This window comes from Sciurus vulgaris (assembly GCF_902686455.1).
Source record: "Sciurus vulgaris genome assembly, chromosome: 14".
NCBI classification, from domain to species: Eukaryota; Metazoa; Chordata; class Mammalia; order Rodentia; family Sciuridae; genus Sciurus; species Sciurus vulgaris.
In genome coordinates, this window is record NC_136475.1 from 80,321,757 (window position 1) to 80,347,036 (window position 25,280).

General features: G+C 42.7%; 2 protein-coding genes across 3 annotated transcripts; one reads left to right on the plus strand and one right to left on the minus strand.

The window, feature by feature from the left end:
- The first annotated feature begins 509 nt into the window (after positions 1 to 509).
- Positions 510 to 11,059, plus strand: SF3B6 (splicing factor 3b subunit 6). Its single transcript, XM_079109647.1, has 4 exons — positions 510 to 734; positions 3,656 to 3,774; positions 9,914 to 10,052; positions 10,176 to 11,059. Exons 1-4 carry the CDS (start codon positions 705 to 707, stop codon positions 10,263 to 10,265), a joined length of 378 nt encoding a protein of 125 aa, XP_078965773.1. The 5' UTR covers positions 510 to 704; the 3' UTR covers positions 10,266 to 11,059.
- FKBP1B (FKBP prolyl isomerase 1B) lies at positions 10,881 to 24,568 on the minus strand. 2 transcript variants are annotated; one of them, XM_079109649.1, is made up of 4 exons: positions 24,289 to 24,568; positions 20,349 to 20,396; positions 15,745 to 15,857; positions 10,881 to 14,333 (listed from the first exon to the last, which is right to left on the minus strand). In XM_079109649.1, exons 1-4 carry the CDS (start codon positions 24,323 to 24,325, stop codon positions 14,289 to 14,291), a joined length of 243 nt encoding a protein of 80 aa, XP_078965775.1. In that variant the 5' UTR covers positions 24,326 to 24,568; the 3' UTR covers positions 10,881 to 14,288. The 2 variants fall into 2 exon arrangements, with proteins under 2 accessions (XP_078965775.1, XP_078965774.1); XM_079109648.1 differs by having other exon boundaries at positions 10,881 to 14,288; positions 24,289 to 24,562.
- Between the last annotated feature and the right edge of the window lie 712 nt (positions 24,569 to 25,280).

Below are 25,280 nucleotides of genomic sequence, written 5' to 3' on the forward strand. Positions count from 1 at the left end.
GCACTTGGGGAGGGTCCTCCCAAGTCCTCCTCGTCAGTTGATCTGTGTAAAGCTGGTCTAAGTAAATAAAGAGTGGATCTGAAGGGTGGCGTAGTCACTACCGGCAGCCACAGCGAGCAGGCTGGGACAGGCGTGAGGTGGGGGTCGGGACTATCAGTTGATGCTGACCCTCAGGCCACACCACCGCGGGGGTTCCGGGTACAGTCACAGCTTAACCACGACACACACACCCAGAACTAGACTTGGCTTCGCGCACTGCTAGAGGGCACGCCCACTCTCGAGTCCCTGACCTGGCCGCCCTCGCGCTGCTCACCTGGGCCCTGCCCCACAGTCCCTTTGCTTCTCAGACCCCGCCCCTCCAACCCGTCCCCTTCTACTCAGGGCTGCCGGGGCCAGAACTCCGCCCCTCGTAAAGCACGCTCCCCGCCCTTTCCGGTCTATAACCCGGAAGTGTATTGGGCGCTCGCACTTTCACCTTCCGGTCTGACCTCGATCTCAAGCTACGTTGGTACTGGGAGAGTTGGGCACTACGTCAGCACGTCTCGGCGTGAGACTGTGATTCCGGCGGTGCTCTAACAGCTTCCGGCGCGGTCTGGGTGTTAATACCCTGCCTCAGACGTCGTGTTGCGCTTGAAGGCAGACGAGCTCCGGAGGTGTCCGGAGGCATTCTGTGTTTGCTGCGGTAACCTCATCAGCCCGCCAAGATGGCGATGCAAGCGGCTAAGAGGGCGAACGTGAGTACCGGGCCATCTGCGGAGTTGGGGGAGGACTTCGCCGCTTGACTTTTGACGGCCTCGGACAAAATGTTCCTGCCCTTCTCCTTCCCGCAATCGGGGATGTTTAGAATTTCCCATCAGGAGGGATTCTGTCCAGGCCCGGTCCTCGGGGGTATGCGCCTGGAACCACACTTCGCCCAACCCCTCGTGTCCTGGTGTCGGTGACAGGGCTAGCTCTGCAGCCTCTGTTCCTTAACGATCTGTCAGGTGTTAGGATCTTCTCTTTGGCCTAAACGTCGATAGCACAGACTAGTCTTCAGTAAGCAACTTATGTTTCACTAGCAACTAGAGCCAGGGATTCTCACATCATGAAGCTTTTGGGATCCTTCATTAATATATTACTCCAACAATATTATTGAACGCTTGCAGTGTACCTGGCTTTCCAGTTGGGAAGCAATTCATCAGTTTTATTTATTGAATTCCGACTATGTACCGGACACTAATATTAGGTATTAGAATACAGTAGTGAATAGAACAAAGAGTCCTTAAGCTTACATTGTAAGAGAGTGGAATGTTATGGAAACATTTTAAAAATAAAACCTCAAGTAAGGATAAAGACAGGTAATTGACTTTTGGATATGCTGAGATGTAGATTTTTGATGACTCTGATGATAGCAAGTATTTCAGTGGATGAAAACTTTGGTCGTAGTATGATGAAAAGAGGAGGAAGTTGAGAAAATGAAGACAGCAAAGAGCTCTTTCCATGAGTCTTCATTATGAATAGAAAACAGAGAAACTGGGTGATAGTTGGCTTTAAAGAAAAAAAAAAAGATGCATAAGATGTATTTGTATTTCAGTGAGAACACTCCAATAGATTGGAAGAAACATGGTATGGAAGAAAGGCCGGTTTATTTTTTATTTATTTATTTTATGGTCCTGGGATTGAACCCAGGGCTTTGTACTTGCCAGGCAAGCACTCTACCAACCGAGCTATCTCCCCAGCCCGAAAGGCAGGTTTTGAATACGTGAATGGTGGCAGAGTAATAGAGGGAAAGTGGATGGATATAGATGAATGTAGATTAAGTGATGGGAATATAAAGTACTTATTATTTGAGTTCATCTATTTTCTACTTATTATTTGATCTCATCTATTTTCTCCAAGAAGCAAGAGCCAGGGTCATTTCCTGGGATGGGTGGGGAAGAGTGTATAACCCCACTTGGATATGAGAGGGAATGATGGTGGTAAGGTATGCAGAGAGAGAGTGTGATACAGTGTTTTGAAGAGTGAGAAAACAGGGCTGGGGTTATAGCTCAGTTGGTAGAGTGCTTGCCTTGCAAGCACAAGGCCCTGGGTTCAATCCCCAGCACCGCAAAAAAAAAAAAAAAAAAAAGTGAGAAAACAAATCTACTAGAGAAGTATATATTATGATTGATGGTGTCAGTTGTTGAACTTAACCTTGAATCTTGAAATCTAAAACTTTTTTGTAATTATTCATTTTATTGCCACTGCCAGTTTGAAGACAGGGAATGGTATCTTTAGTTTTTCCCTTTAACTTATGTGGTGATCAGACCCAGTGTCTCACACTTGATAGGCAAGCACTCTACCACTGAGCTACAACTCCAGCCCAGGAAATTGTATCTTAATTTTCTGTTAATATAATACTTAGCTTAATGCTAAAAGTTTTTTTCAGTTTAGTAAATAGTTATTGAGCAGGTTTGTGTCTAGTATGTAATTGAACTTGTTAATAAAGAACATAAAAGTGAGATATGGATGCAAGATACATATCTGAGAGTCATTTCCATGGACCAAAGAGAGTATAAAGAGTCAAGGAGAGTATACAACAGGTCAAAAAAAGAAGTAACAACAAAACCCTGTGGAACAACATATATTAACATCAGAGAAGACTGAGAAGAAATAGCAAATCAGAGTTAGGAGGAAATAGTGTCAGCAGTGTCAAAAGCCTCACAAGTTCAAGAATTGAACACTGCATTTAAAAGATCTTAGTAATAAAAACTCTTTCAGCAAAGTGCTGGGGTGGAAACTTAGGTTTGAGTGTCAACACAGTAAAGAATATGAGTTCAGTTAATAGAGACTTTTTCTATATGCTTGACAAGAAAAAAAAGAGACAACAGAATATAAGGAAAGAAAGCTCTGAAGTTCAGGAAAGGCAGAAACCTTGTCTTTTTTACTTTAACTGTCTGTTCCTAATACCTACCCTGGTATAGACATAAAAAAAGGAACTTAGTAGCCAGGCACATGCCTATAATCCCAGTGGCTCAGGAGACTGAGGCAGGAGGATTGCAAGTTCAAAGCCAGCCTCAAGAGTGAGTTGCTAAGCAACTCAGTGAAACCATGTCTTGAAATAAAATATAAAAAAGAGATGGGATATACTCAGTGGTCAAGTGACCCTTGGTTCAATCCCCAGTACAAAAAAAAAAAAGGAACTTAGTATGTTGAATGAATGAAGATGGATCCAAATAAGCATTTTGTGTAAGGATTGGTATGAGCAGTTGCTCACATGAGGAATAGGAGAAACCAATGGTGAGGGAAAGTGTGTAAAGACAAAAGAGATCATTGATTTAAGAAGTTCTGAAAAGACTAGGGAAGGGATACTAGTGGAAGTTTTATTGTGTGACAAATAGGACAGTTCCCTTCTTTCCTACAGAAAGATGATCTGAGGCATCAAGGATTTTTGAGTGAAGTTGGAAATCCTTGTTAAACTGTAGTGGCCAAAAGCCTGATTTTGTAATAGACCCTTTTAGTTCCTGCTAATGGTCTTCCCTAGAATCAATGCTCTGTTGTTTTGCTGAAGAGCTTGTATTTTGAGTAACATCAGATTATACCTCTTATTCTTGGCTTTTTATTATTATGTATCATTGAGATTTTTTATGCTAGCATTCTTGCCCTCATTATGACCTGTACATATTTCTCATTTTAGATTCGACTTCCACCTGAAGTAAATCGGATTTTATATATAAGAAATTTGCCATACAAAATCACAGCTGAGGAAATGTATGATATATTCGGGAAATATGGACCTATTCGTCAAATTAGAGTGTGAGTCTTACTGAGATTGATATGTCATTTAAAGAAAATGATTGCATAATCTATAATCTCAGTGTAGTTGATAGCAAGACTGCGTTATATGGTTGCAGTGATATTGTGTCTGTTTTACAGGTGAGACCACTGAGGCCCCTAGAGTGAAAGTACCCCCTCATCTCACACAGTACTTTACTGATTACATCTTCTGGTTCTAAACTGAACCTCTATACCTCACAGTACCATAGCCTCTGCCATGTAAAAATCACGTTTAAAGGTTTTCTAGTTTTTATTTTTGGTCTTATTTCCTTTTTTGGGGGGGTGGTATTTTTTGTTGTAGATGAAAACAATTTAACGTGTGGTGCTAAGGATTGAACTCAGGGCCTTACACATGCTAGGCAAGCACTCTATCACTGAGCCACAACCCCAGCCCCTCATATTTCCTTCTTAATACATTTTCTTCTGTGACCTGAGAGCTCCTTCCCAGCTTTTAAGACTGTAAGATCCTAAGGAGTCTCCTTTGGAAATCACCATCCCTCCAGAGAGAGAGTAAACCAAGAGTTGGAAATGTATCGTCATTGGTATTTATATCAGGATGAAAATGAAAGTGTTGTGGATCAGCCGTCCTTTTTAGGAGGTCCCACTCTACCGAGCTTCTAAGAGCCTTGAGTCTTCTCCACAGAATACATATAACATTTTTTTAAAAATATTTTTTAGATGTTGATAGACCTTTATTTTATTCATTTATCTACATGTGGTGCTGAGGATTGAACCCAGTGCCTCACACATGCTAGGCAAGTGCTCTATCACTGAACTATAGCCTAGCCCAGAATACATACAACATTTTGCCCAAATCTTGGGATACATGGACTCTAGGTTAATAAACCCTGTTCTAGATACAAAGAATGGTATCTAGGGATCAAGATTTTACTTAAGGCGCTGTTACTAGTCATGTGACAAGTTGCCTAACTTTTTGGTTTTCTCCTTCATTTCATTTATGAAATAATCTGGATGGTATCCTTTTGACATCCCCCCCGCCCCCTGGGATGAACCCAGGGGCACTTCACCAATGAGCTATACCCTTAGCCCCTTTTATTTTTTATATTGCTAAGTTGCTTAGGACCTAAGTTCCTGAAACTGACCTCAAACTTGCAATCCTCCTGCCTCCACCTCCTGAGTTTCTAGGGTTACAGGCATGCACCACAATGCTGGAGCCCTTTTGACTCTTTGTTTTGTTTTGTTTTGTTTGCGGTGCTGGGGATCGAACCCAGGGCTCTGTGCTTGCAAGGCAAGCACTTTACCAACCATTTTTGATTCTTAATGTGGAGGCATCATGATACATTTACTGGATTAGTTGTTAGAACTGGTTTCAAATACTAGTTGAGCACTTTTTAGTCGTATGAAAGTAGGTTGAATATCTAACCTATATGAGCTTTGATTATTTATGAAATACAGTATTTCTAATCTATCTGTCTTAAAAGAATTTTTGTTTGGATCATATTAGGCAATATTTGTAAAAGTACTTTATTGTTGAGTATTTCCTTCCCAGTGTGCATTAGCTACTCCTGTCTGTGATCTCATAGCACCTTCTGTGTACATCTCTTATTAGTTAACATGTGCTTTTGCAGTCCATGTACTCATCTGTCTTTCCCAGCAGCCCGTGAGCTTCTCCAGGGCTGGTATTACACATTGTTTCAGCTTTGTGTTGATAGCACTTGTCATGTCTGATCTGTGGTAAGCACCAAGATATATAAATAAACAAATATAGAAAATGGTAGCATGGTTACAATTAATTCATGAAGGTGTTATAAAATGTATTGATAGCACTCAATTAAGAGATACTTAAATTAATGAAGTTAGAGAATATTTTAGGAAGCCAAATGAAGGGGCAAGGGCATCTTCAGAAGAGCACTGATTGCTTGGAGCCTACGTGGGATAGTTGTCACCAGACTCTCTCATACCTAACTCCTCTGCATCCTGCAGTTCTCAGCTTTAGTGTCACCTTTTCAAAGAAGTTGACTACTGTAGCTAAAGCATCTCCCCTTTTTCTCATTAATCTCTCTTACAACTCTGTTCTTAATTTTATTTATTTATTTTGCTATTGAGGGTTGAAGCCAGGGGCACTCTACCACTTAGCTACATCCCCAGCCCTTTTTATTTGTTATTTTTATTTTGAGACAGGGTTTTGCTAAGAACTTGTGATCCTCCTGCCTCAGCCTTCCCAGTAGGTGGGATTACAGGTGTACATACCTGGCTTTTCTTCTTGTGTTATACAATTTCTCATGATTCATAATTATTTCATGTTTATTTACTTATTTCTTTCTTGAACATAAGTCTTGAAGGGATGATACCTGCCTTCATTGTAGTTCTAATGCCAATCCAATAGGAAGAATGCAGTGAGATTACTGAATTCATAAAAATTGGGGGTACAGAAACTTGGATCTTGATTCTAGATTGAGAAACAGCTGTTTTTCTGTTTTTTCACTGTTATCAAGTTCATTTTTCACTTGCATACTTGGCACCTAGCACTATGGTGACCAGTCTTCCCAGTTTGCCCAGTACTAATAAATTTTCTGGGATGGGACTTTAAATGCTAAAACCTGGCAGACCCTGGCAAACCAGGATGATTGATCACCCTACCTGACATGTAGCAAACACTTGGTGTTTTATACTTTTTTGGTAGGGGCGGGTACTGGGGATTGAACCCAGGGGTGCCTAGCCTGCCTGAGGCCCTGGGTTCAATCCGCAGTAACACATAAAAGATAAAATAAAGGTATTATGTCCATCTACAACTTAAAAAAAAAAATAGTTTTTACCACCAATCAAGAAAAAAATGTTAGTGTCTAACATGTGTCTACCAAATAAAATGCTTTTAAAAATTCAAATTAGATTGTTCTTAGGGTAGGAGATTGATAATTAGGGCTAGGACACTTGAAATAGAGAGGTTTTGAAGTGGGCTAAGGCTGGTAGGGGCTTAGCTCAGTGCTAGAGCACTTGCCTAGGATGTTTTAAGATCCTGGGTTGCATCCCCAGTACTGCAAAAATAAAATAAAACAATCCTATCCCTATTTTAGCTCTTAAGAAGATGTTGAGAGGAAGGAAACTTCCTGGAGAATGTATATGTGAAAAAATTTGTAGGAGACACTAGATCTCTACCTTTCAAATGCATATTAGCATTATTATATGTGGCACTATGGGAGTAAAATAAAGTATAAAGTAGCCTTTGCCCTTAAAGAACTTAAAAATATGTTTTGCTTTGTTCTTTTCTTTTTGGCAGTTCTCAACTTCCATACCTGATTGATTCTTGAAAATGAATAAGCTGTTAAGAGTTAGTAATATTCCTGAAGAGTAGAGATATTATAAAAACCCTCATCAGGCCCACACAACCTAACAAAGTGAGTCATTCATGGACACTGGCACCCTCCAGTCACCCCCCTGCACCCTATGCCTTCCTGTTTTGTATGAAGCACAAGCTCTGATCAAGGCCCACACTGGAGTTTTGTACTAGATACCTCCCCTTACCATGGGTCTATTACCCTTTCTTGGCCCCATGCAGGGACTGTGGCAGATGGAAAGTCATCCCACATTCTTTTTTTTTTTTTTTTTTTTTTTTTTAATATTTTTTTTAGATGTTGATGAACCTTTCTTTTATTTATTTATATATGGTGCTGAGAATCGAACCCAGTGCCTCACACATGCCAGGCAAGCACTGTACCACTGAGCCACAACCCCAGCCCCATCCCACATTCTTATACTTTATTCCACAATTGTATGGCTGGAACCAAATGGAGGCAAAGAGCCATCTTCATTACACCAGAGCATTAGCAGAATGGAATCTCTGTCCGCTGTCCCACTAACAAGCCATGACCATCTGCTGCATGCAGTTCAGTGTTCCTGTTGTTTCTCACACTTCCCTACATCTTTCAGAGAACGTTTGTGAATTTAAGAGAAGACATGGCAAGGAACACATACGCTAGAATCAGCCCCCATAATGTAAGTTCCAGCTTCCACTTCCAGCCACCTTCCAGTATTCTGTCCTGGCTTATAGATAACTCACAAGTGTACTTCTGTCCCCATCTTAGCAGAAGCCCAGCCCTTTTCCCTGCCAGACAAGGCTATGTAATGCGTTAGGGTTTGGATTGTTTTTAAAATGAATATATGAGCACCATGACATATTCCTGTAATTCCAGCAGCTCGGGAGACTGAGGCAGGAGGATCACGAGTTCAAAGCCAGCCTCAGCAACTTAGTGAGACCCTATCTCAAAATAAATAAAAAGGACTGGGGATGTGGCTCAGTGGTTAAGTGCCCCTGGGTTTAATCCCTGCTACCAATAAATAAATAAATAAAATGAATATGTAAAGCAGGGAGCTAACTATTACATTTTACAAAGGCAAAGAATGCAGCAAAAGTGGAAGAAACCATTAACTGCTTACATTAAAGGACATCCTTTCTTGGCCATAAGGTTGAAGGTTGGATGCTTTCCCATGTCATTTATAATTTTGCCATCTTCCTGGGTAAGACTCCCTTCCTACCCACTCCCCTAAACACACAAAATAGGTTTTTTTGTTTTTAAAATATTTTTAGTTGTAGATGGGCACAATACCTTTATTTTATTTACTTATTTTTGTCTGGTGCTAAGGATCAAACCTAGTGCCTCACACATGCTAGGCAAGCGCTCTACCACTGAGCCACAACCCCAGCCCTAGGTTTTGTTTTTATGGGTTTAAACCATAGTAAAATATTGCCCGGAAATATTTATTTCCTAAATTGATGGAGATTGTCTTTAAGAATTAAAACTGCATGTTGTGCATCCCTAATCCAAAATCCAAAACTTCTTTTTCAGTACTGGGAATTCTACCACCAAGCTATACCTCCAATCTCCTCCCCCCTTTATTTTTTTTAAATATTTAAGACCAGTACATGTTGAGGCAAGCCTTGAACTTGATATTCTCCTGCTTCATCCTCCTAAATTGCTGGGATTATAGGTGCGCACCACCACATCTGGCTCAGAATCCAAAACTTTTTGAGCACTAACATGACGCTAAAAAAGTTTTGGAATTTGGAGCATTTTGGATTTCAGGTTTTTAGAATGCTCAACTAAAAAAACTATGCAAATATTCTAAAATCTGAAACACTTCTGGCTCTATAAACATTTCAGATAAAGGATTCTCAACCTCTGGAAGAAAAAAAGTCTTTAAAAACAAGGGATTCACCTTGCTGACTAACAGGAGTCCTGACTCCTAAGTATTATTTATTTTAAAGTAGTGGAGCCAGGCACAGTAGCACATGCCTCTAATCCCAGTGGTTCTGGAGGCTGAGGCAGGAGACTCATGAGTTCAAAGCCAGCCTCAGCAACTTAATGAAGCCCTAAGCAACTTAGTGAGATCCTGTCTCAAAATTAAAAATAAAAAGGCCTAGGGATGTGACTCAGTGGTTAAGCACCCTTGGTTCAATCCCCAGTAATCCCCATCCACTTAAAAAAATAGACTAAAACTGAACATAAAGACAGAGTTTCAAGCTAATTCTTTGCTTGCTACTAGTACTTTAGGAGCTGTGTTCTTAGTATCCCTAATATAACAGTAAGTATAAACTATGGATTTTTTGGTTTAAAAATGAAAATAAAATTATTTAAGTTAAGAAATTACAGGCTTATACAGCATATCTGCCCATGTGTTTATTTCCTGTGTTCGTTTTCAGGTTGATCTCAAAGTACTTAAATGTATTTCATTTACTCTCTTTTAAAGATAGCTAGCCAGACACTGTGGCGCACACCTGTAATCTCAGCGACTCAGCTAAGATAGGATCGTAAGTTTGAGGCCAGCTTGGGCAACTTAGCAAGACTCTGTTTCAGCAGTAAGTGCCACTGGTTCAGTTCCCAGTACAAAAAAAAAGGTAAAGGGGGCTGGGGAGATAGCTCAGTTGGTAGAGTGCTTGCCTCACAAGCACAAGGCCCTGGGTTCAATCCTCAGCACCAAAAAAAAGGTAAAGGGCTGGGAATGTAGCTCAGTGGTAGAGTACTTGCCTAACATGCCCAAGGCCCTGGGTTAGATCCCTAGCAGAGCAGAAGGCAGCAGGATTCAACAACAAAGTTTAGTTATTGAGTTATCAGTGCTTGGGTAGATATGTGTTTTAGTTAAATTCAGTTTATCTCTGCAGGGGGAATACACCTGAAACTAGAGGAACAGCCTATGTGGTCTATGAAGATATCTTTGATGCCAAGAATGCATGTGACCACCTATCAGGATTCAATGTTTGTAACAGATACCTTGTGGTTTTATACTATAATGCTAACAGGGTAAGTATAGCAGAGTTCTTATCACATGCTGAATGCGTTTGAGAATTAGTGTAGAACTCTACACCTGGGTAGGCAATGCAAGGTATTGGTTTCTATTAACTTTGGTGCTTACCACATTTCCAGGCATTTCAGAAAATGGACACCAAAAAGAAGGAGGAACAGTTGAAGCTTCTCAAGGAGAAATATGGCATCAATACAGATCCACCAAAATAGGTGTTTTCTGCATTTTCACTTTGGACTAAAACCTTTTCTTTTTAATTAATTCTGAATATTATGATTTCTCAGTTGAGATTCAAAATTATTTGCTTGAAACTTTGATACATACTTTATTATATTATGTTTATAAACTTAAAATGTTTTGTAAAACATGTCATTGTTTCCTTTTGAACTTTTCCCTCCTGTTTGATATAGGAAAAAACTGAAAAGTTAAATCATTTGAAGGATTGTGCATGGGCCGAGGAACTCTTGAGTTTCTTAAGAGCAGGGACCTTTTTATATTATTAGTGCTTACAATGTCCAGTCCAGTGATTAGTCATTAGAAGAATTTGTTGTAGTCTTCTCATTTATTGAAGTTCTATCAGTAATGAACTCTTCATTACAACACAGTGAATATAGGTGTCTACATGTTGCTGGTGAAGAAACCGAAGTTCATGATGCTGGTTGAAAGAATAAGATGCCTTCATAAAAAGCCAGTATAACAGAAACCAGTTGTTAATCAGGCCTATACACTTGAGTAATACTTGCTTTACAGATAACCAAACACCTTTGACAGTGGGGTACCCTTGTCCTTAGCACAGAGGTCTGTCATAGCAGCGGCTTTTCAGGTGACAGCACATTGTTAGAAATTTGAGAGCAAGTAGCTTAGGAAGTGGTGATGTTACATATCTGAGATTGTATTTAAGTAGCCTTTCATTTTAGTTATTGAGCATTTGTATATATTTTGGGCCTTAGCTCACAGTATATCTTTGCCATAAATAAAATATTTCATGTTCCTTCTTATGAGTTCCAATGACATGAAAATAGTATGGTTATTACCACATTCATTATAGCTTGGCAGCTTAGGAAGATATAGCTATAATTTTCTTTTTATGGTGTAGGCAGGGGCAAAATGGAAAAACACGGACTGTTTTGTGTATATAACTAAAACCTAAAATCAATTTGAAGAGTACATACACTAAATCATTTTAATGGACAAAAAGCATCTATTTTGAAATGCTGAAGCTTTGAAATCTGCCATCTTTTTAAGAAAATAGACTATACTTTTTTATTACTGTTTTTTCAAAGCTCACTATTGAAACAATTGTCCTATTTATTAATTTTGGCTAAGTTTTTTGAAAGCACTGTTAAGAGAGGAGAAACAGTCATTTCTAAGAGGAGTGGGCAGCTGAAAAAGGAGCCACAGCTGTAATTTTTTTGTGAATGCCTTTATGAATTCCTTACAAGTTTTGTAATGTATGGTGTGACTTTATTTAAAAATGTAACAGGGATGTTTTGAAAGACTGAAAATTAGACTTAGAGTGTTAAGAATTTTAAAACTTTCTTCTAATTGTTTGGAAATGCTATGGTTAACAAGAACTCTCATTTATTGACAAACATTTAAGTTCCTACTATGCCAGATACTGTGCTCTGAGTCTGAGGCTATAGTTAACCATGACTCTTCCGTATCAGGCACCTAAAGCTCAATTTTCCAAACTGTATTTAAGAATGTAGATGATTATGTTCATGTACACATCACAGGCATGTGTGCTCAAGCTGTTTTTCTTTCATCTCGGCTAAATTTCTTGTTTTTGAGAATTCGTGTGAATAGAGAATTCATTGACTGGTAGTTTGAAAACAACGGGCACAGATCTCATCACTCCCCTGCTTAACCACTTGTAGTGGCTCTCACAGAACAATGTCCAGACTCTTCAGCATCTGCATCATAACATTCTGCATCTTTTTTTTTTTTTTTCCCTTTTGGTGGTACTGCACAAGGAATTGAACCCACAGGTACTCTATCCCTGAGCTACATCCCTCGCCCCTTTATTTTTTAATTTGAGACAGGATCTCACTAAGTTTCTGTGGCTGACCTCAAATTTGCATCCTTCTGCCTCAGCCTCTGTAGTAACGTATTACAGGTATGTGCCACCATGCCTGATTCTGCATCATCTTTTAAGAGCTCCAGTAAAATCGTTCATTTTCTCAACTTAATTATAAAGGTTAGCATATCCCCTCCAGGTGCTAGCCCGTGGTGTTTGATTTTTAGGGAGTTCTTGGTGGGTGCCTCCTTTTATCACCTAGGCTATAAATACGCTACATCTTTTATATGCATATATAGAGTGGGCACCTGAAATAGTCCTAGGTGTGATTTTTAGTTATCCTGTTGGTTTCATAGCAAAAAATGTGGGTATGTCTTTTATACAGGCTGAATTCTGAGAAATTATCATAGGTATTTGCTCATCAAGGAAAGCAGGAAAACAAGACATTCTAAAGACATCACCCCAGAGAAGAACGATGCAGCACCCTATGTGGTCTGGTCCCACTGTGAAGGTGAGACCAAGATTATGGGTGATTAAAAGCTAGACAACTCATTTCTTACTTCATCTTAAATACTTACTCTCATTAACTGCTCAGCCCTCAACAGAGGAATTAGCCACAGTTTCTTGGAGACAAGAGGGTTGGATGAAGTAACCAAGGTGACATGGCTCTGTATATCCTATATATGACATTATGTGACATATATCAGTGTATCTTTGAAGGAAACTTAAGGGTATTGTTACCAGCCCCTCCCTTCTCAATTTAGAAACAATTCCAAGTCATCACTAACTGGCCAAGATCTTACCTCACCCTATGCCAATTCGAAAAACATTGTCCTAGCTTCTGCTGACGTACAACACCACCCACAGCAATAAGGACTGATTTTAAATCTAACCAGGGATTCCAGTTTGTTACAGGAAATGTTGATGAAAATAAGTAGTATAGCTGGGCATGGTGGCATGTGCCTACAGTCCCAGCTATATGGAAAGCTGAGGCAGGATTACTTGAGTCCAGGAGTTTGAGGCCAGCCTAGGCAACATATTGAGACCCTGTCTCAAAACAAAAAGAAGAAAAAGGAAATAACGCAGTACATGTGGAAACAAGTTCAAAATCATACATCCCAGAAGTAATCTTCCTAACATAATAGCAAATCTGGGATGAAACCAAGCAAGTGTATGTGAAAACGAACTCAGAATCATACATGCTTTTCAAAAGCTACTTCCCAGTATGAGTTTTGTATGGTTCTAAGCCCTTATATTTGTTCACATGCCCAAAATGTTCCCATCTGAGTGAAGACTCTAATCCAAACAAGTAGAGATTGCAAGATCACATGAAGTGCTTAAATCCTACATTGGACTAATTATACAGAGAATTCTGAGCCTGTTAGATGAGTAACAGGTAATACCCACATTGCAAGGTTGAGAGGGATTGGTGATTTTATTTAGAAGTATGTAGAACAAGGCCCAGCATAAACAATGCTCACATTGTTTATTAAATTTACTACCACTGTCCTAATCACTTTAAAGTCTCCTTTCTACTCTGCCCTAAGGGCAACTGGCTTGTATGGTCCTTAGAGCACTTCCCACCTACAAGAAGAATGGACAGGAAGTTATCAAGCACAGAGTCTTTATTTTACATATTATTTCCAAAGAGGACAATTGTTTGAGCAGCCAACAGAATTTATAAGAGAAAGTGACAACAAAGGTAACTGGCTCACGTCCCTCATGTACACCATGTACATTGCATGTCTGAGCACCTTTTGTATCTGACTTAAGTGAAGGTAAGGCAGTATAGATTGTGCAAACAAGAGATCTGTGTTCTGTGATCAGAAATGGTTATTACTACATGCATCACATAAAATGCACAACCTGACTTTTTGATCTGCAGCCGAAGTTTCCTCAAGCAAAAATGCACGTGAACAATGACGAACACATATAGAGCAACTTAGGCAGAAAGAATAGATAATTCCGCAGGGCAGTGAGGTTAGCACACTGATCAAGAGCTCCAAACAGGAGGAGCCATCCCAGTGGCAGAGCAGGCTAGGAGGGTGAGCAGCAGCCATCTCCAGCCACTTCGAGTTCCTTCCTGCCTTCACTCTAAGTTGAGCAGCTCCACGTCAAAGATGAGAGTGGCATTGGGAGGGATGACACCAGGGTGGCCTGTGGCTCCATATGCCACATCAGGGGTGCAGGTCAGCTTCGCCCTCTGCCCCAAGCTCATCTAGCAGGGATGGGGGCAGATGGGGAGAGGAGAAAGAGGACCCAGCTTGATTTAAAAGAAAAAAGAGATAACTGTGGCATTTTCCCAAACCATGTTCATGGTAACTGAAGATCTGAGATGAATTTTATGTGTGGCATGTTGAAATTGTGCTAAGTGTAACAAATACAGATTCTGCCTCAAAACAGCAGAGATGCAACTATGGGACAATAATCAACAAGTTAGTCTCAAATTTATTAATCCAACAAACATTTCTAGTTACTCAGTTAGTATATGGCCCAAACACTTTTATTTGCTCATAATTGTTCCTCACGCTCATCTAAAGAATCCTAAGCGGGGGTGTATAAACAGTACTTGTATATACTTAAGTGGGTGGCAGAGCAGCATGTTAAAGAGGTTCGGGGATTAGAGGCGCCAGCAAGATGGCGGGGGTGTGGAGGCCTACTGTGAGGGAGTGTAATATGCTTTACAGACAGACCAAGGAGAAGAGCTTACCCAGAGTTCATCACAACAGTAGTCTAGAACCCTCTGGGCATTGCTGGGTGTGGCGGTACATGCCACCACATAATCCTAGGATTATGTAATCCTAGTGACTCCAGAAGCTGGGGCAGGAGGATCACAAGTGTGGGGTCAGCCTGGGAACTAGCAAGACCCTCCCTGAAAAAAAGAGCTGGGCATATAGATCAGTGGTAGAGCACCTCTGGGTTCTATCCCCAGTATTGCCAAGAAAAGAAAAAAAAAAAAAAGCACTAGGCATTAATGAGACACTTGGTAAAATTTAAATAAATCGATTTTTTTTTTAAGAATCAATCTCTTCTTCCCCCTCTCTATATATACACATTTTTTTTCAGTTGCAGGTGGACACAATACCTTTATTTTATGTGGTGCTGAGGATCGAACCCAAAGCCTCACAAGTACTAGGGGAGCACTCTACCACTGAGCCCAACCCAGCCCCGAATAAATTGATTTTTGAATTTTGAATAATTTGAAAATTTGAATAGATTGGTTAACAGTATTTTATCAATGGTTTTGATCAATGTACTATGGTTTTATGAGATGTGACCATCTGGGGAAGCTGGGTGGAAAATGCACAGGAATTCTGTACTATTTTTGCAATGTTTCGGTAAGTCTGAAGTTGTTTCAAAAAAAAAAAAAAAAAAAAGACAAACCGAAATACCTTCTTGGCCTACCCTCCTCTAACTCTTCTGCTGCCTTGGGCCCAGACAGTACTGCACCACCTCAGCTAGTTCCAAGCAAGCCTGCAGGGATGTGCTTGGGGCCCCAGTCATACAAAGCAGGCCTGAGGACACAAAACCAGGAGTGAACACTAGGTGGCACTGCCGTGCTCTGGCAGTAGAGTAAAAGCAGCAGCGTGGCCTGTGATAGAGATTGGAGGTGCAGAGTCCAAACCCCCCACCCCAACTCTTTAGGCCCCCCTTAATGAGTAGCCTCATCCTACCTGGGCTGCACCCTCTTCAAAACCTTTGATGACTTCCTGTTTGCCAATTCTGAACTTGAAAGGTTTGTTTCTGTCTCTGGATGAATCGAATTTCTTCCCATTTTGAAGCATTCCTGTCAAAGCAAGAATAGGGTGGAAAAAAGCTCTGGTGGTAAGTCAACTCCCAATTCAGATTCAGCATGTCTAAATGGAATTCTTATTCTGCATAAACCTGCTCCTTCGGTCCTCATCTGCCCTCTTGCTGAAGAAAGAAATCTGGACACTTCTTCTGTCACCCTCACATATAGACTATCACCAAGCCCAACACCTCTTTCGAATCCACCTGTTTTTTCTATTTCTGTTGTCACCACCACCCTGTGATCTCACTGAGTCACCATCAAGTCTCACCTGTGGACAGGAACAACATTCTAAATGGTCTTTATGCTCTGTTCCTACTTCTCTGTTCCATTCTCTACTCCACAAGCAGATAGATTTTTCTTTTTCTTTAAACAAGTCTGAGCATATTACTCCCCTACTTAAAATTCTTGAATAGCTCTCCAGGGCAGACTCTGGCTACGTTACCTACTGGTACTTCAAGACCTGGATATTCCCTACCCAAAGACCATCTCTGCACTCTTCTTCCCTCTTTGCCCTTGTGTCCTATTTAGGTCACACCATTCTCAAATGCCTCTGCACTTTACAGGTTTTTCATGCCATTTCCTCAGCCTAAAGGTCTCTTTTCCCAGGTATTCTGGCCTTAGGTTGAATTCTCATCTAAAATTCCTAAGGTTTTCACAATGCAAAACCCAAAGGTCACATCATCCCCTGTTGCAGTGAACACTGTAAGGTGACCTAGCTGATCAATGGTAGCTTCCAAGACTGTTTGACATCAGAACACCCAAGTAGTGTCTTCAGCAGTTCAGAGCATTCCTTGTTTTCTAACTGCAGAAGCCTGGTCATCCCTGACGTACATATGTTGTTTCATATGTACATAGTATGAGACAACAGCAGGCCAAGGCCCAAGAACTGCTTTTCTGTTTTCACTTTTCTTATTGGTGATTCTCAAAGATCCACAACTTCATGGATTCAGCAACTTCGTGCAGCCCCTGGACCACCACAAAAGGCAATTTGCAACCACAGGAAGACCTGGCCTGTAAATTCAGACTGAGTTCTGACTCCAGTCTGGTGCTAACTCATTGTGTGATGTGCGGCAAATCACTTCCTCTGTCTGGGCCTCAAATTTTCCATATTTAACATAAGAGGCACTGCCAGCTTAGTGTCTGAGCATCTATGATTTTACTTCTGAACTCCAGTAATTTGAATGTGTACCAGAGAAAGAACCTTATTTACCTACCTTCTGGGTAGAATAAATTGGGCTCTCACCCTGGGTTTTCAATGAAGCAAAGAAGAAAACCCTGTGGCTATACAGAGATATATACAGAGGAATGCTAAAAAGATCAAATACGAACTCACACATACACACAGGTGGCTTAGCTATTCAAATACACAGAGCTACTTATGCATGCTCACATGGACTTATGCACACACACACTCAGGAGGAAATCCCTGATGGTCAAACAGATGCTAAGAAAATATTTAGATACACAGATCTACATACATCACAGACACGTACTTGAATAAATTTGTGGATATGCACACACTCCATTTATAGACTCTTCTCCAATCTCTCCAGGCTTCCTATGACCAAATCTACATAGGAACATATACAGTTATCTATTACAAGTTCAGCCAAAACCACACAGTCTAGAAACAGGACTACATACATACATTCAGCCACTCAGTTTGACAAAGCTATCACTGCAATGCATCCAAAAAAAAAAAGATAACTTTTTAGATAAAAATAGTGATTTTGTGAATAACTGTTGCTGGATGAACTGTATATCCATATGGGGGGAAAATTGAACCTTGATCCCTACCAAACCCACACACAAAAATCCATTCCAGGTATATCATAGACCCAAATATGAAAAATAAGATTTCAGGCTGAGAATGAAGCTCAGTGGTAGACTGCTTGCCTACCATGAGCAAGGCCCTGGGTTTGATCCCCAGCACTGCAATAATAGCAGCAGCAACAATAATTTTCTATAAGGTAATAAAAAAAAAAATCTTCACGACCTAGATATAGCCAAAGATTTCTTGAACTGAACACAAAGTATAAACCATAAAGGAAAAGACTGATAATTGTGACTTCATAAAAAGAAAGAATTTCTGTTCAAAAGATCATGAAGAGAGTAAAAAGGCAAGCCACAGTGCAGGAAACGATGTTTGGGATAGATATAATCAACAAAAGATGCATATCCAAAATATATAAAAAATATAAGTCAATAAGAAAAAGACAATCTAATGTTTTTTGGGTGTTTTTTTTTGGGGGGGGGGGGGGTTGCTGGGGATTAGGGCCCCGGATATACTAAGCACATGCTTTACCACTGAGCTACACTCCCAATAACCTAATTTTTAAAATGCACAGTATTTGAGCAGTCTACAGAGGCTATCCAAATGAGTAAGCACATGAGAAGGTGTTCAACTTCCATTATTCATCAGGGAAATGTAAATCAAAACCACAAAGAGATACCACCAGGCACCCCTAGAGTACAGAAACAAAAACCTGACAATACTAAGTGTAGTAAGGACATGAGGTAACTCGAACATTCATATCCTGCTGATGGAAGTGGAAATTGGCAGAATTACTTCAGAAAGCTGCTTGGCAGTACTGCTAAAACTGAGTATAGGTATAATCCTGTACCCCAGCAGTTCCACTTCTGGTTATATACTTAAGAGAAACATGTACACATATGTGCAATACATGGCAATTCAAAGCAACACCATTCGTGATCACTGAAAACCATAAACAACTCAAATGTTCATCAATAGTAGATAGGATAAATAGAGTACATTCAGCTGGATGCAGAGGTGCATGCCTGTAATCCAGTGATTGAGGAGGCTGAAGCAGGAGGATCATAAATTCAAGGTCAGCCTGAGTTATTTGGTGAGGCCCTGAACAACTTAGCAAGAACCTGTCTCAAAAAATAAAAAGGGCCAGGCTGGGGATGTAACCGGATGGTAAAGCTCCCTTGGGTTCAATCCTTAGTACCCCACCCCCCAAAAAACACACACACACACACTACAAAAGAATTAAAAAACCAAACCACTCTGGATAAATCTCGCAGGCATAATCTTGCTTGCCTCGCATATGCTGGGTTTGACCCCCAGCACCACCAAAAAGGAAAAAAAAAATCATTGAGCTGTACATTGATGTTCTCAGGGTGGGGTACTGGAGATAGAACCCAGGGGCACTTAACCACTGAGCCACATCACCAGTCCTTTTTTTTAAATTTTATTTTATTTTTTTTTTGAGATAGGGCCTTGTTTATAGCCTCACTAAATTGCTGAGGCTGACTTTGAACTTGTGATCCTCCTGCCTCAGCCTCCCAAGCTGCTAAGATTAGATTCAATTTTTTTTAAAGTTTACAAAAGTCCATATAGTTCTCTGCTGTGTTTGATCAATCTCTCCCCAAACCAGAGCCATTTGTAGCTGATATTAGTGTTCAATGCACATTGCCTGCTCTACGTATGTACTGTGAAAAGATTTTGCAAAAGGATGTTGTGTTTTCAGTAACTTGATAAATACTGGTCTGTCTGCAACATTTAAAACAGATAAATCAATTCCTGGGTCAGAGGGCCCAAAAGCCCCATGGTAATTAGGCCACATCACCAGGAGATGAAAGAGCCCCAGTCCACTGACATCAGCAACTGGCAATGCAACTGTGGAGAAACAGCCACACCATCTGCTAGAACTAACCTGGTGCTTCACGCTGGCCCCCAGAACTTCTAAAAATGGCCCCATCCAACATATCCCAGGAATTTATCTGGCCTTGTATGCTAAGTGGCTGTCACCTACTGAGTCTACCACATTAGGAAGCAGGTCACAAAGCAGAGCTCTCAGCCCCCTTGGAAAAATACCTGCTCATTATCTTTCTGCCAACAATCCTGAAGAACTCATCTAGAATGTCCCTTGGCCCACCTGGCCTTCAGATACATAGCATCCCCAGGAGGAGACAGCAGAAACTTGGAACCGTCCTCTGGGCTGTCCCAGTACAACACCACCAACATCCTACCCCTCACACTGCACTGAAGGCTCCAGGTGACTTGTCTGTCCTCTCCCTGCCCCTCACTGCAGCCCCAGTGAAGGCTGGCATGGCACACTGTGGGTGCCAGATAACAGATTGAATTAAGCAGTCTGTTTCCAAAAACCGGAATTCTGAGGAGGTCAACCTCCTCTTCTCAAATGACACTGTAGGATGAAAAGGGAGTCTGCTGGGAGTTTGGGTTCTCAGAGCTTTCAGAGAGACCCCCAGCTATCAGACAAAACCAGGAAGACCAGAGCACCACTCTGACCCCAGTGAGGGAAGGGGACTAGAGATGCTCGATTCAAGTAAAGCTGGCACCATGATGGCCTTTGCAGTATAGGAGAAGAGGAGGTCACAGGGAAGTTGGCTGCCTTGGGCTTCACGCCTGATCTGGAAACACATCTCTGGAGAGGCGCTCAGAAGACCTGCCTGCTTTGGGAAGGGCAGCCTGGTGATGGTTGAGAGGACGAGGCCTACCTGTGTAGTGCACCACACATGTTTGGCCCTTCTTTGGGAATGTCCTTCCTGCAAGGAGACACAAGGGAAGATGAAGGAGTAGGGTATTAGAAAAACTCACGTGTGACATTCAAGTGTGATCCTGACCACATCCCCCTCTGTATCATGAACATGCCCATGTCCCCAATTCTGACTCTGTCTTATATGAGACAGAACTAGTTACATCACCTTCTGGCCTGGAATTGAACGTTTTTGTTTGTTTGTTTTTGTTTGTTTGTTTTTGTTTTTTTGTTCTTTTTTTGGTACTGGGAATTGAACCCAGGGGTGCTTCACCACTGAGTCACATTCCCAGCCCTTTTTTATATTTTATTTTGAAACAGGGTCTCACTGAGTTGCTTAGGGCCTCGCTAAATTGCTGAGGCTGGATTTGAACTCATGATCCTCCTATCTCAGCCTCCTGAGAGGCTGGGATTACAGATGTGCACCACTGCACGTGGCTCTGAAATTGAACTTTATGTCATTGGTTTCCTCAATTCCAATCTCCCAGCCTACCCCACCCCCACACGTGCTTTTTTTGATTGCTCCTTTTGCTTTCCTTCGTTTATTCCATAAACATTTATAAGCAAACTAGTATATACCAGGTCTGAGCTAGATTCCAGAGGTACAGAGTAATATATGAACTCATGAGGAATTTAGGGAAAAACACACATAGATCCTAGATTATGCAGAGTGATGGCTGTTATCAAGGATGAATAAAATTATTATTCACAACTATTTACTGAGTACCTACTATGCATGGCCTGTGCCTGATTCTGGGATACATCAGTAAACAATACAGAACAATTCCCTGTTCATTTGGAGTTTATATTCTAATGGAGAAAGACAAACAATACTCAAATAAGGTAATTATGGGTAGTGATTAGTCCTTTAAAGAAAATATACACAGGGCTGGAGATACAGCTCGCTTGGTAGAGTGCTTGCCTTACAAGCACAGGCCCTGGGTTCAAATCCCCAGCACTGCCAAAAAAAAAAAAGAAAGAAAAAGAAAAAGAAAATATACACAACTGAGTGTGGCGGAGCTCCCCTATAGTCCTAGCAACTCAAGAGGCTGAGGCAGGAGGATCTCAAATTCAAGGCCAGCATAGGTAACTCAGTGAAACTCTGTCTCAAAAAATAAAAAGGGCTAGATATATAGCTCAGTGGTTAAAAAAAAAAAAAAAAAAAAAAAAGTAAAAGAAAAAAGAAACAAAACAGTCATGCTTGGTGGCATATATCTAAAATCACAGCTATTCTGGAAGATGAGGCGGAAGATTGCAAATTGTTATTTGGTGATAACTTGTCCCCAAATAAAAAGGGCTGTGGATGTAAATCAGTGCTAGGGCACCCCTGGGTTCAATCTCCAATCCAAAAAAAAGAAGAAGAAGAGAGAGAGAGGGAAAAGAAAAGAAAAATAATCACAATGATGAATTAAAGAGAAATATGATAGGCAATTTTAGATAAGGTAAACCAGGAGGGCCTCATGGAGGAGATGCCTTTGAGCTGAGACTTGAGGGAAGAGGGAGAAACCAGTGCTCAGATGTTGAGGCAGAAAGAACTGATGTATTTGCAGAACAGACCAGAGACTAGGTGTTTGGATGAAGGGAGGGAAGTAGAAAAGAGATGGATCATGCAGCTTGTAGAGTTGCATTTAACACTAAGTGCAACAGGAAACCACCAGAGGGTTTTAAGCAAGAGAATGACATAATCTGAATTAAGATTTTATAAGATCACTCTGTCTGCTGTGTGGGGGATGGACAGTTAGGCGTCTGTTGCAATAATCCAGACAAGAAATCAATGATGGCTTGAATTAAGGTGATGGCAGCCAAGAAGAGAGTGAAATAGATTGGAGACATATTTTGGAAGTGGAGCTGACAGGGCATGCAAATGGATTGGAGATGGGGGAAAGGCGAAAACAAGAATGATGCTTGGATTTTCAGTTTGGGCAACTGTGATGGGTGGTGGAGCTGTTTCCTGAGATGGGAAGGACTGGGGAGGAACAGATTTGTGAGGGTGGCAATCTCGAGATGCCTATTAGACATCTGAGTTTATACTGCAAGTAGGCAGATGCAGAGTCTGCACTGGAGGCATAAATTTGGGTGGAATTTAAAGCTACTGGGCTGGATAATCAAACCTGAGAATAATGACCCTGACAACATTTAGACAACTCTCTCCCAACCTGGAGAAGGGAGCAACTAAGTGCCTAGAGGAGCCACGGAAAGCATCAGAGAGCAGAAAACCATTCAACAGGGTCTTTGAAGATAAGTACGAGTATGCCAGAGGAAGTAAAGTGGGAAAGGGGATGACATGTAAGACCCGTTCAAAGGCCTGGAGTCCAGCATAGCCAGAGAGCCCTGTCTGTTTCACCACTGTAACCCTAGGGTCCAGCACACAAGTACAGGTTCCATAAATATTTGCTGAATGAGTGGTGTGTTTAACAACTTGCAAGCAGCTTGGAAAAGCTAAAGAAAAGTTGGTGGTGGGCACAGGGACAGTACTGAGAGAAGCTCCAGTGTGGAAGGTTAGAAAAGTCACCCATCTCCAAAGGGTGCCTGGAGGAGAGCGCAGAAGCATTACAAGACTTTCTGCCCGAGGGAGGTCGCGGGTCAGATGTGTTTTTTTTGTTTGTTTGTTTGTTTGTTTTCTTCTTCTCTCTCCTCTATTTTTTTGCAGTACTAGGAACTGAACCTAGGGCCTCACCCATGCGAGGGAAGCACTCTACCTCACAGCTACATTCCCAGCCCCAAAACATGTCTTTTAAAAAGAGGTCTCAGGCTGTGGTGAAGAAAATAAGGGGAGCGGGGTTGGGAGAAGGCAGACTGAAGACAAGGAGGTGAGACTGAAGGTGGGGGTACAGTTCAGAGGCTATGGGGAGGGGACGGATGACAAAGTTTGGAGAGATGCATCCTGGACCCCAGCACCAAGGTTCCCTGCGTGGCTCAAGAGGCGTCAGGGGTGATGGCGGGTCGTGGCTGGGACTTCTAGGCACCACTGCCTCTCAACAAGAAGGGTGCCTGAAATCAAGAAGCCCTCCAATTCCTGGGAAAGGGATAGTCTCATAGAAAGTTCGCCTGTAAAGCCCTGCAGACAAGGTTTTTTGTTTGAATTAAATTTTATTTAAGAAATAAAGAAACAGCTATTCCTTACACACCCAGAACCAATGACTCAAGAGCTTAGGAAAGTGAATGGTGCCGGTTCCCAGACAGGGAATAGGGGACCCAGGGGAGCACCGCGGGTCGGGAGGGTGGGGACGCGAGTTCTGCTCCGGACTTGCTGACTCTGAGGTATTCGGGGCTCTCTAGGCAGGGTACACAGCAGGTCGGAGGTCTGGGCTGGGAGTCTTAAACCTGGAGGCCATGGCGGTGGCCAGGATGGCCAGGGAGACCGAGTGGGACTGGGACGATGAAGTGCGATGCCGTGGAGCGGCGGAGGGAGCGCTTCCCCTTCCCAGGCTGGCTCTGTCCCTACAGCTTGCTGCTGCCCAGCTCTCCCCCGGCCGCCCGACTGGAGGCCGGGTGGGGTGGGGCGCGTTAGAAGGAGGGACCCCAAGCAGCAGAGACCCCAAAGCAGGTCCTCCCCCCGCAGGTGGGGAAAGCGAGCCGAAACCCGACCCCGGGGAGTCAGCAGCGGCGGGTAACCGAGACGGTTCAGCCCCTGCAGCTGCAGCTGCGGCCCCTGGGGCGGTGGCGGGCCGCAGACCCCCGCCGCGGGCCGCCGCCTTCATTCCCCTAGGTGAGCGGACGCGGAAGGGGATGGGGGCGAATCGCCTCCTCGACCCCCTGGAATCGCGACTGGGATCTCCTCCAGCAGCCAGCGTCCTGGGCCCGCCCCCACTTCGGCTGCCCCGGACCCCTCCGAATCAGACCCCAGCCCGCCGGGCTCCGCCCCGGGACCCCTCCTCCTCCCCGACTCCGCCGCCCGGTACCGTCTCCCGGGGAGATGGTCTCGATCTCCACGCCCATCGCGGTCCCACAGGCCCCGCCTCCGGGGGTCGTCGCGGTTACCCCGACCCCGGCTCGGATCCGGCCCGGCCCCGCAGGCGCTCCGGCTCGCCTCCCTGCCGCCACTGCAGAGCCGGAGGAGGTGCGGCTGGAGTCGGGACCTGCGCGGGGAGGGGCCACCGGGAAGGGGGCGACGGGGTGGAGCCGCGCGAAAAGGTGGGGTCGGCCGGGGCGGGGCCCCGGGGAGGCGACCCTGACGTGGCTGCTCCCGAGCCTGGCCCGACTAAGGATCACTAACCCACTGGCTAGGGAGGGCGGTGAGGGAGCGAGGCGCGCAGGCACCTGCGCATCCACATAGCCATCCATCAATCCATCCATTCAATACGTATTTATTTAGCATCTATTCTGTGCTAAGCTGGGGAGTCAGCCTGGTCCTACAGACTAGGAGAAGGCCAGCAATTAAACTAACATTTTAATTAGACGTTCTCAGTGCCATCGAGTTCAGGCACTATGGAAGCCCTGAACTAGTTCGGCTTCCTGGGCGGAGGGTAGGGAGGACACCAGTTGTTGACTCTCCCCCAACCACCCTAAACCCCTATTCACTGTCCCGTGTAGTTCTACTCCACACACGTGTAGTGGGTTCTCACTTTTTAAAGTGAAGAACTGCACCTTGGGAATACCAATTGAATTAAGACAGGATCCCTGCCTTACAGAAACTGAGTTAGGGACGCTAAGAACGCAAACAGTTACAGCATCAAGTAATGAACACGGTAGAAGGAATGAACAAATTTTACCTTACACTTCCACCAGAAAGAAATCCAGGTATCTATATCTGGTAGAGTGCTTACCTGGCAAGTGCTAAGTCTGGGGATACAACCCCTAGTACCCCAAAAATAACAGGGGGAAAAGGTTCAGGAATCTAGAAAGTTATTGTCTTTCTCTCCTCTCTCCCCCTTTTTCTCTTTTTGTCTTTTTC